The sequence below is a fragment of the Ovis canadensis genome, chromosome 1, assembly GCF_042477335.2.
Source record: "Ovis canadensis isolate MfBH-ARS-UI-01 breed Bighorn chromosome 1, ARS-UI_OviCan_v2, whole genome shotgun sequence".
Taxonomy (NCBI): domain Eukaryota; kingdom Metazoa; phylum Chordata; class Mammalia; order Artiodactyla; family Bovidae; genus Ovis; species Ovis canadensis.
This window is the reverse complement of record NC_091245.1, coordinates 101,535,850-101,556,544: the sequence shown is the minus strand read 5'-3', so window position 1 is coordinate 101,556,544 and position 20,695 is coordinate 101,535,850. Positions and strand designations below refer to the sequence as shown.

The following is a 20,695-nucleotide window of genomic DNA, read 5'->3' as shown; positions in this document are numbered from 1 at the left end:
TTGCCATGCCCTCCTCCAGGGGATCTGGAGTGATTATAAATAGAGTGGCTATGAACACATGTTTTGGTGAATATGAGGATTCACTTCAGCTGGATATATCACCTAGGAGTGGAATTGCTGGGCCATAGGGTTTGAATTACATTTAGCTTTAGTACATAGGGCCAATAGTTTTCCAAAGTATGGTTGTACTAATTTAGGCTCCCATCAGCCATACTACAGAGCTCTTATATTGTCAAGTCATAAATTTGGGGCACATGATTGAGTTGAACACAAATCTGAATAAATGAAAAGTGAAGTCACTCAGTCGTGTCTGACTCTTTGCGACCCCATGGACTGTAGTCTACCAGGCTCCTCTGTTCATGGGATTTTCCAGGCAAGAAAATGGACTGGGTTGCCATTTCCTTCTGCAGGGGATCTTCCCCACCCAGGGATCGAACCCAGGTCTCCTGTATTGAATAAATGAAAGTGAAAGTCACTCAGTCGTGTCCAACTCTTCGTGACCCCATGGACTATACAGCCCATGGAATTCTCCAGGCTAGAATACTGGAGTGGGTAGCCTATCCCTTCTTCAGAGGATCTTCCCAGCCCAGGGATCGAACCCAGGTCTCCTGCATTGCAGGCAGATTCTTTACCAGCTGAGCCACGAGGGAAGCCCAATAAATGAAGGCCACTGTTAATTCCTGTGACAATGTTTAAATTAATAGAAACTGGACTACTTTGTAGGCTTCAGGGGGTCTCTATACCCTGAAAATATGTACAATATTTTTGCATGCATGCACTTTGGAGAGAGAAACACAGATTGTATGAGATTCGCAAAGATAGATTTTGAATACTTTGGAAAACTGATGGCAATGTACATGAAAGTTAAACATAATTCAATCCTTCACACTCACACTAAGAATGACTTATAGGAACCCAGCAATCAAGAAGCTATTTGTGCGGGTGGCGGGGGGGAACTATTTTCCTGCAATTAGCAAACTGTCCTACGTTGGTTATGGTGTGTTGACAGAGACAGTCTGAATAGCCAGATTTCCTGTGGTTAAGAGAGAAAGATTAGCACCCTTGACCACTTAGTTTTCCTTTTATTTTTAGCAGGTTAAACTTTTGCTAAAATAATTTCATAATGCTTTGATAACCACATATTTTGATAACTACATAACATTTTTTTGATAAAATGTACATACCATACAATATGCCCATTTAAAATGAGTAATTTGATGGGTTTTAGTATATTCACAGCATTGTGCTATCACAACAATTTTAGAACACATCATTACCCATGTCCATTAGCAGTTATTCCCTATTTCCGCCAGTCCTAGGTAAACACTAATGTACTTTCAGTCTCTACAGATTTGCCAATAAGTGGAAACACATAATATGTGTCTTTTGTGACTGCTGCTTTCACTTTGCATAATGTTTTAAGGTTCATCCATGTTGTAGTATGTATCAGTGCTTCATTTATTTTCATTGCCAAATAATATTCCAGCTTCCCTGGTGGCTCAGAGGATAAAGCGTCTGCCTGCAATACAGGAGACCCGGGTTCAATCCCCGGGTTGGGAAGACCCCCTGGAGAAGGAAATGGCAACCCACTCCAGTATTCTTGCCTGGAGAATCCCATGGACAGAGGAGCCTGGCGGGCTACAGTCCACAGGGTTGCGAAGAGTCGGACATGACTGAGCGACTTCACTTTCACTAATATTCCACTGTATAGAAATACCACATTTTAGGACTTCCCTGGGGCTCCCGTGGTTAAGACTCTGCTTCCACTGCAGGGGACATGGGTTCTACCCCTGGTTGGGTAAGTTCTGCATGCTGCAGAGTGTGGCCAAAAAATAAAATATTGTTCCCCTCACCACTGTGTCAAAAAATAAATAAAAGTGGATATTTTTTTAAGAACCAAACTCTTTTAGAAAAAAAAAGAAATATCACATCTTAGTTGATGTCTTTAGAGTATAATGTGTCCAAAACAAAATCTCTATTTCTTCTCTTAAACCTCCTACTTTCAGATGTCCCCATATTACTAAATGGTGCCATCATGCACCTAGCTGCTCAGGCCAAAAGCTTTGAAGTTATCCTGTATTCTCATAACAGCAAATTTCTGTTGGTTGTACCTTTAAAATTCCATGTCCAGCTATTTTCAACCTTCTCTGTAGTTACTACCGCCTAGTCCAAACCACTGCCATCTTTCCTCTGCAACTATTATAAAAGCCTAATTGATATCTTGCTGCTGCTTCCACTCCTGTTCCCCAGAGCAGCCACAGTGATCCATTTAATACTTGTATCAACTTGTGTTCCACCCCTGCTCCGCACCATCTAAGGGCTGCCCATCACACAATAAAATCCAAAGCACCAAAAGCCATCTACTCCTTGCCTACATCTCCTCTTTTACTCTAGCTCTAGCTCCCCTGACTGTCTTGCTGTTTCTCAGATACACTGTAAATATATTCCTGCTTTGGGAGCTTTGCATCTGCTTGTTCCCTCTGTGCCTGGACCAATTCTCCCCAGAGGTAGCTGCTTAGCTTACTCCCCACCTTATTCAGATTTCTGCTCAAACATCTCAGGGCAAAGGAGCAGGCAGGCCTGGGAAGAGTATCACTGTTGGGTTTCTTGGGCAGCCAACCCAAGAAAGGATTGAGCTTAGTTAATTCCCTGGTATTCTGAGTCTGGTCCATTGGAGGGTACTATTGGCATATGTATTAAACCCAGACATTTCTGTCGTTTCACTTTTTATAATGGCCATTCTTCCATACAATCTTGCTTCAGTTCAGTTCAGTTCGGTCGCTCAGTCGTGTCCGACTCTTTGCGACCCCATGAATCGCAGCACACCAGGCCTCCCTGTCCATCACCAACTCCCGAAGTTCACTCAGACTCACGCCCATCAAGTCAATGATGCCATCCAGCTATCTCATCGTCTGTCGTCCCCTTCCCCTCCTGCCCCCAATCCCTCCCAGCATCACAGTCTTTTCCAATAAGTCAACTCTTCGCATGAGGTGGCCAAAGTACTGGAGTTTCAGCTTTAGCATCATTCCTTCCAAAGAAATCCCAGGGCTGATCTCCTTCAGAATGGACTGGTTGGATCTCCTTGCAGTCCAAAGGACTCTCAAGAGTCTTCTCCAACACCACAGTTCAAAAGCATCAATTCTTTGGCGCTCAGCCTTCTTCACAGTCCAACTCTCACATCCATACATGCCCACTGGAAAAACCGTAGCCTTGACTAGACGGACCATAGTCGGCAAGGTAATGTCTCTGCTTTTGAATATGCTATCTAGGTTGGTCATAACTTTTCTTCCAAGGAGTAAGTGTCTTTTAATTTCATGGCTGCAGTCACCATCTGCAGTGATTATGGAGCCCCAAAAAATAAAGTCTGACACTGTTTGCACTGTTTCCCCGTCTATTTCCCATGAGGTGATGGGGCTGGATGCCATGATCTTCGTTTTCTGAATGTTGAGCTTTAAGCCAACTTTTTCACTCTCCTCTTTCACTTTCATCAAGAGGCTTTTGAGTTCCTCTTCACTTTCTGCCATAAGGGTGGTGTCATCTGCATATCTGAGGTTATTGATATTTCTCCTGGCAATCTTGATTCCAGCTTGTGTTTCTTCCAGCCCAGCGTTTCTCATGATGTAGTCTGCATAAAAGTTAAACAAGCAGGGTGACAATATACAGCCTTGACGTACTCCTTTTCCTATTTGGAACCAGTCTGTTGTTCCATATCCAGTTCTAACTTGCTTCCTGACCTGCATACAGATTTCTCAAGAGGCAGGTCAGGTGGTCTGGTATTCCCATCTCTCAGAATTTTCCACAGTTTATTGTGATCCACACAATCTTGCTTAAGCACTGACAAATTTTACAGTGTTATTCCAGTATATCTCATCTCTCACACTCTGAAAAGATTTAGATCTTCCCTTGAAAAATTCAGACATAAATAAGAAGAAAGACCAAAAGACTAGGAATAAACAAGTAATTCAGGTTCTCTTTTCTCCTCACTTCCTCCCTCCAGTGTGCTCTTCTCCCTGTATTTGCTTCTCGGTGAATGGTACCATCCTTTACTCAGGAATTTGGAAGTCATCCTTAGTTCTCTCCTCACCTTCACTTCCCACATCCAATATCATTTGTCTCTTCAGCTCCCCTCCATTCACACAGGCCTGCCTTTGATCAGGCCTCTCAAGTCTTGCCTGGATTACCGCAACCCTAGAGTCTTCCTCTCCACTTCAGTTCAATCTCCACAGTTACCTCTTCCGAATCCCAAATCTAACAGTAGTATTTCCCTGCTTAAATCAGACAGTCCCCCTTTGTCTTCATGAAACCTCAACACTTCAGCATGACTTGCAAGTCTTTCCCGGGACCCCAGCAACCAGAACAGCCTCATGTCTTGCCATTCCATAGGGGTTCCAAATCAGCCTTATTTGCAGTCTCTCCTTAGGTAATTTTGTGTTTCTTTTTAAATACGGACTTACAGACCCAAGTGCAGAGATGCTGATTCAATTGGGGTGAAAGAGGGCTGAGGAAATCAGCCCTGTATTTTTATAAAGTTCCCTTGGGCTTCCCAGGTGGTGTTAATGGTAAAGAACCTGCCTGCCAATGAGACATGTTTGATCCCTGGGTGGGGGAGATCCCCTGGAGGAGGGCATGGAAACCCACTCCAGTATTCTTGCCTGGAGAATCCCATGGGCAGAGAAGCCTGTCCGGCTACAAACAGTCGCAAAGAGTCGGATGTGGCTGAGCACAGCACAACTAGCTTCCGTCCGCTCCGACTTTAACTTCTCTGTGCCTTCTCTCTTTTCATACTGTTCAAGGGATTCTCTCTTGGTTCTCCTCCTTACCACTCTGATCATTTATATCTGTGGCCCTTGCCAACTTTTCCTTAGTTTCTGTTCTGGGGCCTCTTTTCTACTTTTTTCAATGATCCCATCTAATCCCACAACTTCACTTATATTTTTGTGCGTGTATGCTAAGTAGCTTCAGTCATGTCCAATTCTTTGTGACCGCATGGACTGTAGCCCACCAGGCTTTTCTGTCCATGGGATTCTCCAGGCAAGAATACTAAATTGGGTTGCCATGCCCTCCTCCAGGGGATCTTCTCAACCCAGGGTTCAAACCTATGTCTCTTACAACTCCTGCATTGGCAGTTCGGTTCTTTACCACTAGCACCACCTGGGAAACCCATATTTATGTGAAGAAGTCCAAATTTTATTCATATTTGGCTTCTACATTTATCCCAAACTCCAGATCTATATGTCCTATAATGGTAAAATTTCAGATATGGAGATCTGAGTTCACTTATCCTAAGACTTCATTGCCTGGATATCTCCACCAAATGGCTCACTGGCTTTGAAAAAGTCAGTGTTTTCAAAACTGAACACCTCATTTTCTATCTACTTCCAATTTCATTTCCAAATTGATTCCTTTCCTTGAATTTGTTTCTACAAATAGTCACATTGAGGCACATGGCCTGCTTATTCCCTATATTCAGTTTGATGCTAATCTAGTAGATTCCATTGCCACAGACTTTCTCAATTAGAATCACTGTTTTCTATTCTAAACTACCTCGTTTGTAGATTAAATACTAATTACTTCCCAACCAGAGTACTGCAGAGGACTCCTAGCTAGATTGTCCCCCTCTAGTATCTTTCTGTTTGGAATTCTAAATGATTTTTTATTCATTACCACTAGATTAATCTTCCTTAAGAACAATTCTGATCTGCCACTGTCTGGCCTAAAAGCCTTAAATATCCCTCCTAGATAACTAAATTATCCACTGGTTTCTTATCCTGACACTCAAGCCCTCCATGTTCTGGACTCAGTTCTAGTTTTCTAGCTTTCATACTGACCCCATCACCTAGAATGTCCTTCCATCACCTTTACCTGGCAAAATTAAAGCTGATTTCAAATACACAGCTCCATCATTAAGTCTTCTTTTCTTGCAGGGCGGGGGGTCGGGCAGGGGGTGGGGTGGGGTGGGTAGGGTGCTTAGTCGCTCAGTCCTGTCCAACTTTTGCAACCCTATGGATTGTATGTAACCTGCCAAGATCCTCTGTCCATGGGATTCTCCAGGCAAGAATACTGGAGTGGGTTGCCATTTGCTGAATGTGAACTTTCCTTTGAACCCCTTTACCACTTTATTAACATTTTAATTTCAAGCTGACCAGATTTTGCCTTGTATAATAATCTGTGTATTCTAAGATTCTCAGATTTTCCCACTAGAAATGTACTTAATTATACAGAAAAATGAACAGATAGCCCTAAAGCTGCCACAACAGGTTCCCTGGAAAATTAAAATTTAATATCAATTCTTCAGTGTTAGTATTAGACTGTTTTAATATAAAAATGACGTTTTTTAACTAACACTCTAGGAAGATGAGTCTCTTTTAATCTCGAAGATTTGGGTACACCTAGCATACTGTGAAAACCCTCTATGGCAAAGACTGCCTTACTACATATATATTCCTTGTAAAACTAAAACAGTACCATCTTCAAACACTCAATATGTTCGCGAGTATTTACGCAGTGTTTACCATGTACCTAGACCTGTGCTGTTTCAAGGAGCTCAGTTTCCATGGGATGGCACTGAACGAATAAAAAAACTGTACGTTAAGAGTTAAACGATGAAACGTAAGCCATCCATATTCTGCTGGACCATTCAGTCTCTCCATTCCACACCCTAAATGACACACTGGAAGAGTGAGGAGGACCACTTTAAAGTCCACTCTGACCTTCCTATTATTTTCTGGAGATTGATAATTTTCTGCTACTGCGCGAAGCTTAATCCTCTTCACCTGGAAATAAAAGGTTTCCAGCCTTTCGCTCTCCAATTCGAAGCTCAGAAAAGCCCCCTGGGGGCGACGAGGTAGGGCGGCAGAAAGTCTGACCCCCACGAAAGGAGCGAAAATGCCAAAGCTACCAGCACCACCCCTTAACCTCCCCCACGTGCTTCCAATTGGTCCTTGTGAGTCACTCTCTTCCCAGATCGGCGTTCCAGCTTGCCCGTCGCTTCCATAGAACCCACATTTAGCCAGCAACTATTGGTAGATCGTTACGTCATTGCCCTATCCACAGCTCCCACTGGCTCCCATAGGAAGGGGCGGTCGCAACGTCACAGGCAAGGGCCGCCATTTTGACTGAGCAATCCTAGTGACAGGAGCTGAAGAAGCAGTGCTGGTTGTCCCGTTTCCCCTCCCCCTTCCCTTCTCCGGCTGACTTCCCGGGTCCCCCACACTCCACAGTCCCGGTCCCAGCATGTCCCAGAAACAAGAAGAGGAGAACCCTACGGAAGAGACCGGCGAGGAGAAGCAGGTGAAATGGAGGGGGTGCGGTGGGCGAGTTGGGGGCGATTGTGATGGGGCGGGAGGCGGTCTCCCACCAGTGCGGATTGGTCGCCATGGTCTCGGGCTCTGCAGGGGTTGGCCACGTCTTGCGTCATGCAGGGTGAGTTTCAACAGGGCCTGCTGCTTTGGCTCTGGTTAGTTGGCTGGGTTGTCAATCAGTATAGTACCCTTCCTGATTGGTCAGTAGACCTACTGCTAGGCCTATTGAAGCTGTGCTGTAATTGGCCGAATCTGAGCGTGGGGCGGGTGTTTGAAAAGAGTGGGTGAATGAAAGGGGGTTGGTGGTCTCCGGATGAGATGTATGTTATAGGTTAGTAGGGGTAAAATGAACCAACAGCCAGGCTGGGTCCTGCATTCTGTATCCTAAAGATACAGGTCAAGATATAGACGTTTAAAAAGGGGTCAGCACCGGGGGAAGGGAGAAGAGTAATTATCATGGCTAATTTAAGACTGCAACTTTCTCAAAGAGACATTTTGATACCTGGAGATGGTCTGTTGCCCACCTTCAAAGAGGACCTTACAAAATTGAAGAGGGCTAGAGTTTCAAACAGAATAATGGAGGTTAACCTAGGAAAGACCCCTAGAGAGTCATGAAAAGAAAGACGCCACCATATTTCCCCCCGACTTCTAAGATAGTGGGGACTTATTTCACCCGCAATTCTGTGATGAAAACACGGCAACTTCTTTAGGTGTTTTGTATTTGATTTATAACATTTAGTACTGGACTCGGGTTCGTTAAATACCCCTGGGTTATATATGGGCCAGGTTTTCAAGGCAAAGGAATGCAATTCCACTAAAAAGAACCACAAATTGGCTTCATGTCCTTTTTTAAAAAGTCAAAGAAGAGGGCGACAGGGCCCACAAAAAAGGGAGGCAGACAGTAACAACAACAGTAAGAGACCCTGCAAGTTAATTGGGCTCTTGGCATGTTCCCAAACCTCCATCACTAGGGAAGGTGTTGATTTTTTGACAGAGGTGGTGGGTAAGTACTAGTGAACCCACTATATCTTAATTTTCCTGAGATTAATTTCTGTTTACTTGTCACCTTCCTACTACAATGTTTATGGAAACAGTGCTGTCCATTATTGCTTTCCAGTACTGACCATTGCTAAGGTGCTTTCTGGAGAAGGCCACAGAGCTAGCCTCCATAGAGAGATTTATCAAAAGCCTAGCTTAGGAGGGAACATCTCAACAGTTATCCCTTTCAATTTCCCATTTGACCTGTACTGTATTTTACAGACAGCTGGAGATCTCCCTACTAATCTTGCATCACCAGAATCCCTGCTAGCTCTGTTCTGTCTTTCCTAGCTTCTGTTCTAAGTGAGCTACTGCTTGCTCTTTGATTAAAGTATTGTTCTTCAGTATTACCTTTAACTCAGTACTCACAGGTCACTGGGGTGGTTCCCTGGGTGTAGTGTGACAAACAGCTTATATTTTTTTCTCACAATACAGTCATCTTGAGCTTCAGGGATTTGAACAAAGGTCTGGCTTTATTTAAGAGTGTGAATAGCATGTTTACAAATGGGTAGATCTCCAGGAAAAGGTAATAGTGTAAAAGTTAGCAGATATTGGAAGCATTGCTTCTCAGTGTTTAATTTTACTGGCCCCATTTGTTTCCTCCAGGACACCCAAGAGAAAGAAGGTGTTCTCCCTGAGAAAGCTGAGGAGGCAAAGCTAAAAGCCAAATATCCAAGCCTGGGACAAAAGCCTGGAGGCTCCGACTTCCTCATGAAGAGACTCCAGAAAGGGGTATGGAGCACAATCTCTTACCCTCTTACTTTGGAACCAAAGGGGCTTTAGGGATGAGATCTGTGGAAGTTCTGCTGAACACTGATATGAAGGTTTTGTTGTTGGGCAGTAGTAAAGAAAAATTAGAAACTTGGTAAAAAAAAAACCCACAAACCCACGGCAAATACTGTAAATTCCTGAAAGGGTATCAGTTATTTTCTGATTTCCCTCAGGATACTAAAGCTTAATGGAGGGGCATGTAGGAATGGCCTTGGAAGAGTGAGGGAAGGATGTCAGAGTCTGGAATGCTGACAGCCTCCAGATGTTTGCCTGTTTGGATGGTGGGAGTTTTAGGACTGCAGATGTAGGATTAGAGCTAAATTTTGAGGTGCATCATTTCCGAAGAAAGGCCCAGAAATCTGTCCTACAGATTTCCTCAACTTGAAATGATTTCTTCAGGCCCTTGAAGTTAGCACCAGCCATTAACTATGGTGCCTGAAGAGACTCACTGGAAAAGTCCAGAGTGGTCCTTCTCCCAAGGGAGAGTCTTACCTTCATAGCCTTCTAGCTCCTCTTCGGGTTCCTCAGTCCTCAGAGGTACCTAAAGCTGACTGAGGGGTTGTCAGTCATTAACCTGCAGTGTATTTCTCTATGCAGATGAAATGGAGAGGGAAACAGATCTCTGTGGAGAATCCCAGTTACTGAGTCTTAGTCACAGATGATGAAGTGATGCTGATTTGCAGCTTACCTTGCTGTAAGCAAGACAGGCGTAGGCAGGCTCTCCCAGCCATGGAACATGTGTGGGAGTGGTTGGAGTAGGAGGAAAGTACATTATCCTCAGAAACAAGCCCAGTTTCTATTCATAGTCTGAGAGAACAGTTTCTTGTTTTGAGGTTGTTAGCTTGAGGTTGATCATCTACTGAGAGCCCCAGGTTGACCCTTTATATATCTTATTCATTACTGTTTCCCCAGCACCAAGCCCATTGGAGGCTAATAGGTCCTATATAAACCTTTGGGATTAAAGTCAGCAATATGGTTGAAACATTGTGGACTCATGGAGCTGTAAAAGGCTATAGGAGCTATCTCTTAACTCCAAAAATATACACCCTAGCTGGGAAACTGCTTACAAATGTGAAAAAGTCAGAAGACATTGGGGAGAAAGCATAAATATAGTTAATACTAAGCTGTGTATACATGAGGCTAATCAAAAAAGACTTGAAAGATCTGAGTGTGGATGCAGGTTTATAGGGTTTATGGTAGACCTGAGTCTCCTTGCTTTTGAGGAAGACCAGAGCTCCTCACTCACGTAAACCTCCCTCTTGTCTCTTAGCAAAAGTACTTTGACTCAGGAGACTACAACATGGCCAAAGCCAAGATGAAGAATAAGCAGCTGCCCAGTGCAGGACCAGACAAGAACCTGGTGACCGGTGACCACATCCCCACCCCCCAGGATCTGCCCCAGAGAAAGTCCTCGCTCGTCACCAGCAAGCTTGCGGGGTAACCTGGGTCCCCTCTGCCCCCCTTCTCACCCACTGGACTTTTCTATATCATAGGCAGGGACATAGGCACCTAGCTGTCTCTTCTCAGCTTGCTCGCCAGAAATGACTATGCTGCTTCTGGGGGCTGCTGAGACTGTAACATGGGCTAAAGAGAGGCTCTGAGTTCACTGCTTTGGTTAAATTGAGATTTCCACACTCTCGTGTGGCCCAAGTAGGGGCTCAGAAATAGGAGCCTAGGATTGGATAATGCTGCAGACTTTCTTTTTCATTTGTGTGAGAAACTGGGGAGATGTCATTTCTCCTTTTGGAAGAGAATGTGTTCCAAAATAGGTGAGGCTAAGCCTTGGGAATAATATGACAGGTCTAACATCCCGAGGCTAACCTGATATGATTGGGAAAGATAGATTGAACGAGATCTGTTTTCTGTGCTTTAAGTGTTTTGTCCTTTGGGCTGCTATTGCTTTCATGTTTTCATTATGGCAGGTTTAGCAAACCCTCAAAAAGAAAAACTGATGTGCTTGCCTAAAACCCTAAAGCCCACCTAACCTTCTTTGTTCAGTATCTTTTACAATTTGCCCTGGCGAATATTATTCATGTAAAATGGGCACCTTCTCTCTCTCTTCCAGCATGTTGCTTTTTGAAGGTATCATGGGATAGTGGAAAGAACAGTGGGTTAGCAGTCAGGATATCTGGGTTCTGTTTCCATTCAATTCTAGACAGAACTGACCTGTAGCCTTGGTAAGTCACTTCACCTCTCTGGATTTCTACTTCTTCATCTGTAATATAGATCCAAATGTAGATCAGATTGATTCTGATTCTAACATCCTGAAGAACTCTGTGCTATTCATTGTAAAACCAAAAGTGAGGAAGGACCATAGGGGAGACTACAGAGGAGAACTCATTGAAGACCACGTGAGGAGAGAAGTTGAGATTTAGAGATTATAAATGCGGACAAGAGGACCTCATAAGTGTCATGGTCTTGAGGGTCAAGAAAAAAAAATTCTAAGAAGCTAGCCACGAAGGCTCTTGCCTCTGCTCTCTCTTCTTTCCTAAAATCTGGGCCTTGGCTGCTAGAAGGCTGCTCTGGGAGCCAGGCTGTGGGCCTGAAGAAACATGCTCAGTCATGCATGTGTGGAGTCCCACATTTCAGATGTTCTCAGCTGCCCAGGTGTATTGTTAGGGAGACAGGAAGAAAAGGGAAGAAAGGTCGCTCTGGGGCTTAGTGCTGCTGTGGGGCTGGGAGCAGCAGGTTCTCAGGAGATGATTCACCTTGGAGAAAGCTAGAGAAGGCAGTTAGGGAGAAATAGAAGGAGCACTGAGAAACCTCTGCCTTCCTGGAGCTCAGCTCCTGTGCTCTGAGAGGTAGCAACGCTGATCATGAACCAGGTGGAGGGAAGAGGGGCTGCGAGTGGCCAGCATCGTTTATCTGATTATCACTAGCTTGGCCTGAACCACACTGAATGCAGTCTGCTAGTTAGGACAGAGAGGGCCAAGTGAGAGCTAGCAGTTCAAGAGAGGAAGAGTCTGTCTTTAGTCCTCTCTTGACCTCTCAGCCCACCAGTTCTGATATGCCACACATCTGGCCCAATGAGAACAACTGATGAACTTGCTGATGCACACGTGGGGCCTTGGGGTGTGTCTACACATCTTTCCTGACCAGCCGTTCACTTTTCAGGCCGTCATTCAGATTGGATAGGAAAAAGTTGGTGAGGAAGGAAGGAGAGAGCAGGATGCCGTGATGCCCTGGCCCCTAGGGCAACTCCTTGACTGTCACTTGTAATTGTATATAATTTTTGTGTTTCTTGCTTCATTTCCTCATGCTGTCTTCCTTAGTCTAAAGTCCATGTGGGAAGGGGAAAATGCCGAATATCCTTGTATAGTTTCCTCAACCGTCCCAGACATGTTGTACATAGATATGTCATGTTATTATATATATAAATATATATATAATTTTGTACGTTTTCTTCATCTCCGATCTTTTCGAATTTTGTACTCTTTTCTGTCTGAGCTGCTCTCTCTATCAGTCAGTGTGAATCCTCAAGACTGAAGTCACAGTGAGTCTCAGTTTCAGGAAGGAATAGAAGAAATAGGGAAATCAGAAAGACTATTGGTCTGTCTTTCCACCCGGTCTTGGAAACAAAGATGCCACCTGCTTCCACAGCGTGAAGTGCATATCTTCCATGGCAAGAAAGGGTCATTTTGAAATTCAGTTTGGTTTGATTAAACCTAGAATATTAAGTCCATTCAAAACACGTGTGTTGTCTGGCCCTGGCCTCCATGCAGCTGCCTCCTCATCACTCTGTGCCGCCCAACCCCAGTCCGTCCATCTCCCCTGTGACAAGTGGCTCTGGCCATGCCCCTGAAACTGAGCCTGCTCTGAAAACCTCGTTATTTTGATCTTTGTTTTCTTGGGTATCTCCAAAAAGACAGAGAACAGTGTTGTAACTAGGCGAAGACCAAAATTTTCCTCTTCTTTAAAAAAAAAAAGACAACTCTCTGGATAGGATTAAGAGATGTGCCGTGTATCCCCAGTGATTGATAAGTGTGGGAGAATGATGGGGTAGAGACTGGGGTGGAACTTAGGGTTTTTTCCCTTACTACTTGACAGTGTTTTCTTTCTCTTCTTCTGTGTTCGTCCGCAGTGGCCAAGTCGAATGATGCTGCCCGGGGCTCCGCCAGATCCTGAGACGCTGCCCCCTGGGTCCTGTGCTGGCTCCTGCCCCTCCCTGCTTTTGCAGCCAGGGGTCAGGAGGTGGCTCGGGTGCGGGCTGGAGAGGCAGAAGCCCCTGCCCGTCGGTGTCCCAGCGCATGGAGCCCCTTGGGCCGAGCACCAAGACCTTGACTCTTTTGTTTTTTCTTTTTTTTCCAAGTAATTGTTGGGAGACATCTCAGTGAAATCCTGGGGGTGGGGTGGGGTGGGGGGTTGAGAGGGTGGAGTGGGAGATGTGAGGGGTTATGAATTAGGACTTAGAGTTGATAACACAAACATTCCTAACTATCCTCCTTCTTGGCCTTGTGGCTGGTGTGGGGTGGGGGTGGGTTGGGGGGAGTGAAATGGACTAAAGGTGAGGGGTTCTAATTGAGCTGTGTAGAAGAGTGCCTTGCTAGCTTGGATATGACTGGGACTTGATGTCAGATAAACTGTCTAAATATGAAAGATGCGGATGACTCCTCTGGTTCTGCAGAACAAGCTAAGAACTGAATGTTAATTGTTTGGGTGGGGAAAAAAATGCTGTCTTTGAAGTAGATTTGCTGTGGGAAGAAGGGCAGTGAGTGTGGGAGAAAGGGGATGAGTGTGGGGAGCTCCGCAGAGCCCAGGGGACTTTTTCAGTATTTGAAATAAAAAACAAAGAAGAAGATCCACGGGAAAAAAAAAAAAACCAACCCAGAAATTCTCTGCAGCAGTTGGTGTGTTTTATTGGGGTTTGGCAAAAGGGAAGAAAATAAGACTGAAGATACCATTCAGGAGAAGCTGGTGTGGGGTGCTGAGCCTCTAAGGAACAGGGGCCCTTCAGATGGGATGTGTCTGGGTTCTCCGTTTCCATCATTTAGGGAGAGGGTGCAGGGACGTTGGCATATAGACCAGGACTTCTATAGCTAATGCAAAGATGAATCTTCCTCAGGTTCTGACTCACAAAATGAGGGGTTTGCGGTGTTTGATCTGAAGGGTTTATTGACTCCTGAAGATCACTCCAGGCTAAGCATGAAAGGAAGCCACTCTGTTTTCCCTTTCAGTCTTCCTTTTCTTCTCAAGCTCCTGTGTCTCTGAATTGTAACCACTAGTGATCTGCCTTTCTGCTAGTGGCCAGCAGGAGGCAGAGTCACTTCTTTCCTCATGATGTGCTAACCATCGTTGGAATCCTGCCACTGAAACGGGTTTAAAGCTACCTGTGAGTGTAATATACAAAAGAAGTGTTGCCAAAGGAGAAACAGACTCACACTTTTCTTCTGTCACCCTCACACCAATCTACTATGTGTGAAGATGGAAACTTGCCCATTTGCCCAAGGAGATTTTAGGCATAAAGGAGATTTTATGAGTAGGAGATTTTACCATAGTTATCTTCTCAAATGAGCATGCATCAAGGAAGACGAGATATTCTAGAGACATTTCTATCACATTGAGAGGGTGGAGTACTTCTGAACTAGAGAAGGAATGTTGTTCTCAGCGTGTGATTCATTCTCTCTTCTTAATCAGAAACTTTCCAAATAAGTTTTCAACTTCTCAGGAAGCTGACTTGCTCTCTCCTAATTTAGTCAGGGGACTGCAATGCCTCCTAACCATCAGCCTTTCTGAATAGCATGCTAGACACTGAGCTAGGTGGTTTGGAGATACATTAAAGAAACGCATGCCCCACCTTTAATGGCGTTTCTTATCTAACTGGAAGAAAATACATGAAAAAGTTTATACACTTCAGTAGTATAAACTTACATCTTAAAGCTAGGAGATGTATGTATGTATGTAAAGCTAGGAGTGTTTATTATGATGGGGTTTCTTGAGTCTTATTCCCCTTAAGCCAGTCCCATGACTTCTTTTTGAGCACATTGTCCCTACTTTTATGTTTGCCAAGTGGCAACAGCTGGGCAATAAGGTTAACAAGGCTCCAAATGTGAAAGCATCTAGTTAAGTTCCATTTAATATAAAGAGAAGGGACGTTGACATAGAAATAAGTTATAAGGTGGCAGTGCTAGTTTACTGAAGACCTTGAGTTAACATCTCTTAACTTTTAGGCTTTTACATGCTTTTTCCATTGCTCTTGGCTTTCCTGGTCCTTAGGTTTAAGCTGTAGCCTTAGGAATCCTGGGGTACCCAGAAATGGTCATTGCTGTTTCTATTCCAGTTTAAAACCTGCCTTTCCTTTTCCTTTGCTCTCATACAACAGGGCTAGGCAGTCAGGAAGTCCGATTCTGCAGTGCTTCAAAAAGCTGTTCTTGCTCATTGTTTTAGCTTAGTGTTTTATCTTTATTCCAAAGAGTGGATTCAAGGGTTCTGCCACTCCTCCAGCATGGTTGAATGATAATTGTGTTGACAAGTCTCTCAGTAGAGCCATCTGATATGCAGGGTGGCAGGGATGAAGTCATCATTATTATTGTCCAGCCACATTTATTTTAAGCTGATGTGGCCTGAGCATGGAAAACACAGGCAAAAAGAAAATAGCTGGGAGAATTGCCATTGAAGATACCTACTGTTGGTCTGCCAGCCACACCCACACTAGCAGCCCTTATGTGCATAGTGCCCTCTACTGGACCTTGAAGGAGGTCTACAAGGAAAGGAAAGATCTCTTCCCTTGGAAGCTAAGGTATGACAGTGGCATGCAAATAAAAGCAAATTAATGTAATAAGATCCCACAAAGCATATGGGATCTTAATTGCCTGACCAAGGATCAAGCCCATGCCCCCTGTGGTGGAAGCACAGAGTCTTAACCATTGGGCCACCGGAAGGTGTCCAGATTACTGTAGTTCTAAGCAGAATTCCTGTGAACTAAGAGGAGAGTCAGGAGATGAGTTGTTGGCTGAATTTCCTTAGAGGTGGGTGACTTACTTAAAAAGATAAGGCCCCCCCATGCTTGGGCAGTGATATTTTAATTTACAAGTAATTGGGAAATACTAGCAGTTTTTGACTCTTTGCAATTGGAAATACTAGGAGAAGGCAATGGCACCCCATTCCAGTACTCTTGCCTGGAAAATCCCATGGACGGAGGAGCCTGGTAGGCTGCAGTCCATGAGGTCGCTAAGAGTCAGACACAACTGAGTGACTTCACTTTTACTTTTCACTTTCATGCACTGGAGAAGGAAATGGCAACCCACTCCAGCATTCTTGCCTGGAGAATCCCAGGGACGGGCAAACCTGGTGGGCTATGGTCTATGAGGTTGCACAGAGTTGGACACGACTGAAGTGACTTAGCAGCAGCAGCAGCAGCAGTTATTGAGCAAATAAGCAGTGTAAGAGATGGTGTCTGCCCTGGAAGAACTTGAAGACTCACTGAGATAGCACTTCTACATATAATGCAGGATAGTGGTAAAGGAATTCAGAGAAGGGAAAGGGCTGGAATCATTAGGTAAATAGTAGAAGAAATGGAAATTGAACTGGGCTTTAAAAGATGGGTAGTATTAAATAATCTAGTTTAATTATTAGTTGATAAGTGCCTGTAATATGCCCCCTGGAGTAGGAAATGGAAACCCAGTCCAGTATTCTTGCCTGGGAAATCCTATGGACAGAGGACCCTGGCAGGCCACAGTCCATGGGGTTGCAAAAAAGTCAGACACCACTTAGAGACTAAACAAACAACTTGCAAGGAGATTCCACTCTGGTGCGGTAACTACACCTGAGGAAATCATGCTGCAGTGTTAAGCTTGCAGCGATAGAAGTTTAGCGACATAGAGGAATAGGGACAAATATTTAATAGTAGTTACATCTAGCCCATTGCTAAGTCCTTAATTTACATCACCTCATTTAATCCTCACAACAGTTCTACGAAGTAGCTAGTACTGCCATTATAGACGTGAGAAAACTAAATCAGTAACTTGGCCAAATCACACAGCTTCTGAGAGTGGAGGCAGAACTCCAGTGCCTGCATGGGATGGCGAAGACAGTGATCAGGAAACGCTTCTGCTACCTGGCCTGTTCAGTCCCTGGTTAGGGAATTAAGGTCTCACAAGCCACATGGCACACCCCAAAAGAAAGTAATCAGGAAAGGTTTCATGGAGCAAAGTCCAAAGGAGAAACGAGATTTTTCTAGAAAGGTGCGAAAGGGCATTTTGGTAGCAGGACCAACACTAAGAGAAGCATGAGGCAATGTGGAATCTGCTGAGTTTGCAGTACAGTATCAAGTGAGTCCTGGGGAGGGACTGGAGACCAGGCCAGAAAGGCAGACAGAAGGATATGATTTGCAGGCAGGCATAGGAACCACGGAGGTGACTGCAAAGAAGAATTCTAGTTCTGTGTTTTAAATAGGTCACCACCCAATCGTGTGGAGGTGAAATTTAGTTTAGTCTGTCAGTCATGTCCAACTCTTTGTGATCCTATGGACTGCAGCATGCCAGGCTTCCCTGTCCTTCACCATCTCCCAAAGCTTGCTCAAACTCACGTCCATTGAGTCAGCAATGCCATCCAACCATCTTGTCCTCTGTCATCCCTTTCTCCTCCTGCCCTTAATCTTTCCCACCATCAGGATCTTTTCCAATGAGCCGGCTCTTTGCATCAGGTGGCCAAAGCATTAGAGCTTCAGCTTCAGCACCAGTCTCTCCAGTGAGATTTAGAAGTGATAGATTTAGTGATGGACTGGTTCTAGCATCAAGTTTCCTGATTTTAAATCCTGATTCTGATACATTTGAATGACTTGAGACAAGTTTCTTAAACTCTCTGCTTCAGTTTACTTATTTTATAAAATAGGAATGATGTAGTACCCACTGTACGGGATTGCCGTGATGATTAAACAAGATAGAGCATGTAAAGCCCTTACTTCAGGGATTGCAGCAGTGCCTAAGGTATGGTTCCTGCCCAGGGAGCTTACAGACTATTGAGGGATATACTGAGAATAGGTGGACTGACAGTAATTAGAGTACAAGGATTCGGAGCTAAGATAGGGAAGAGCATAAAATGCTCTGGAAGTAGAGTCTGGGCACCTAATTTGAATAAATGGGAGATCAGCCAGGAAAATCCTTACACGGAGAGTAGCTTCTGAGCTGAAATACGATAAGAGTAGTAGGACTTAGGGAAAGGGGTTAGATTGGGAAAGGGGGCCTTCCAGGTGGAAGGAACAGTCTGCAAAGATGCAGAGGTATTATATTCTGGAAACTTAAAATAATTGAGTAACTGTAGCATAGTAGGCTGGACCTGGGTGGAAGTAACCAAGGGTTAGGTCACAGAGGGCCCATTAGGCTTCATCCTGGAGTCAGTGCGAAGATGCTGAATAAAGATTTTGAGCAAGGAAATGACATGATCAGATTGGCCCCTTAGATAATCTTTCTGATTGTAGTGTCAGGAGGAGACTGGAGATGGTAAAATGGGTGTATTAAGAAAATACTAATGGGATGGAATAGGAAAAGGCTACTGTGAAAAGGAAGATGATTAATTCAATTTGAGACATAAGTTTAACAAACATCTAAGTGGAGAATTCTGTACTTGTAAACTGTTAACCATGGGTTAGTTGAGGTACAATAACAACCTGTATGTAGCTACAGTACTATAGGTTAGATATGATGAGGAAATAAGGTAATGATAGTGGGGATGAAGAAGACTGAACAGACTCAAAAGATACATGAGAAGTACAATCAACAGAAATTGATGTGAGGAGTGGAACTCGGAAAGAGACGGGACACTATTAAAAAAATTCTGAGGTTTCTGGCCTGAGTTACTGGGTAAGCTATGATGCCGTAATCCAGAGAGAATACAGCTGGAAGAGCAAGTTTGGCATGGAAGACAATGAGTTCATTTTGCAGAGGAGTTGATGTGAGGTGCCTGTAGGACATCCAAGAGTAGGTTACTCGATTCATGTTAAGTTACTGGATTTATGCATCTAGAGGTTGGAGAAAATTTCAGAATAGGAGATACAAATTCTGTAGACCTCAGGATACACGAGTAAAGCCATGGACAGGGAGCAGAAAGACTGACACCTGAAGGAAACAGAGAAACAGGCTCACTAGAATAGAGTCAGGATGATGGGGTGCCTAAGAACAGAGTTAATGGAAGCAGTCAGTAGTGTAAAGTACTGTTACAAGTTAAGTTTAAATCTCACTGTGTAATAAAGTGTTAGTCGCTCAGTTGCATCCAACTCTTTGTAACCAAATAGTCTGTAGCCTGCCAGCCTCCTCTGTCTATGGGGTTCTCTTGGCAAGAATACTGGAGTGGGTTGCCATTCCCTTCTCCAGGGGATCTTCCCGACCAAGGGATTGAACCCGTGTCTCCTGCATTTCAGGCAGATTCTTTACCATCTGAGCCACCAGGGTGCCCCCAAATTTCAGGAAAGCAGTGCACCAAAATTGTGAATAACTTTCAAGATTATGGTTTAAGGAGTGTATGTATGTTTCTACTTTCTGTACTTTTCAAGATTTTGACAATGAGCATCTATTTGATGATTAGAGGTACTTTTAATTCTAAAAACAAGAATAAAATCACAGTTTTTGTTTTTTGGTTTTTTTTCTGATGGATGAAAGGGTGTCAGTTTGATTTACCAGTTAGTAATCTTTTGGGACCAGTTTCAGTGTATTGTAGAGGTAGAATCTTGCTTGTAAACCTGAGTGGTGTGTGAAGGTTTTCTTGTCTGTTGTTGTTTTAGAATGGGAATGATAGGCATGGATATTTACCAAGTAAAAGAAACAAGTAAAAGTAGAGGCATCATAGAGAAGGATGATAACCAAAAAGCAGGGCTCCAAAAAGGGTGGGGTGTGGAAACAACTCAAGTGGATGTGGCTAATTAAACAATAGTTCAGCAAACATTAATTGAGGACATATGTGCTATCCTCTGTACAAGGTGAGGTACTGAGGTTAATCTAGTTAGCAAGCCAGCTGAGTAAGAAATTGGTCTAAAGCAGAAGGGCAGATGCCTCATCCTGCTTGAGACTCAAGGTGAAGATACAGAACTTTGTTTCCAAAGCAGAAATAGAGACACAGACATAGAGAACAAACTTATGGACCCCACAGCGGGAAGGGGTAGTGAGAAGAACTGGGAGACTGGGGTTGACACATGCACAGCGCTGTGTATAAAATAACTGATGAGAACCGACTGTAGAGCGCAGGGAACTCCACTCAGTGCTCTGTGGTGACCTAAATGGGAAGGAAATCCAGAAAAGAGGGGAGACACACACACACACACACACGTGATTCTGCACACACATAGCTGATTCACTTTGCTGTACAGCAGAAACTAACACAACATTGTAAAGCAGTAAAAAATGATTTTTAAAAAAAGATACAACGGGTAAACTCACAGCTGTTTGTGAATAGGGGTCGGTAATTTATAGGAGTCCTTGTCTGACGGCTTTCTTGTTCTTTGTGGAATAGGATGTGAAGTTACTACTTGAGAGTTAGGAAGGTGGGAGTTAGGGGACTTAAGAGTGGCCACAGTATTGAAGAGAGGATGAAAGGGAGGAGGATGAAAGAGAGATGACAAAAAGTAGTATTATTAAGTAAAAGAATTAGGAAACAGT

The 20,695-nt window shown here is 44.0% G+C and overlaps 1 protein-coding gene across 1 annotated transcript; it reads left to right on the top strand.

Moving 5' to 3' along the window:
• The first annotated feature begins 7,054 nt into the window (after positions 1-7,054).
• ENSA (endosulfine alpha) lies at positions 7,055-13,941 on the top strand. Its single transcript, XM_069603631.1, has 4 exons — positions 7,055-7,290; positions 8,946-9,071; positions 10,381-10,547; positions 13,192-13,941. Exons 1-4 carry the CDS (start codon positions 7,234-7,236, stop codon positions 13,205-13,207), a joined length of 366 nt encoding a protein of 121 aa, XP_069459732.1. The 5' UTR covers positions 7,055-7,233; the 3' UTR covers positions 13,208-13,941.
• The last annotated feature ends 6,754 nt before the right edge of the window (positions 13,942-20,695 follow it).

Excerpts from the sequence above, each read along its gene's own strand:
- ENSA (XM_069603631.1), top strand. The coding sequence starts at position 7,234 with ATGTCCCAGAAACAAGAAGAGGAGAACCCTACGGAAGAGACCGGCGAG. Across the intron at positions 7,291-8,945 it reads AGACCGGCGAGGAGAAGCAG|GACACCCAAGAGAAAGAAGG; the intron begins GTGAAATGGAGG and ends TGTTTCCTCCAG. Across the intron at positions 9,072-10,380 it reads TGAAGAGACTCCAGAAAGGG|CAAAAGTACTTTGACTCAGG; the intron begins GTATGGAGCACA and ends CTTGTCTCTTAG.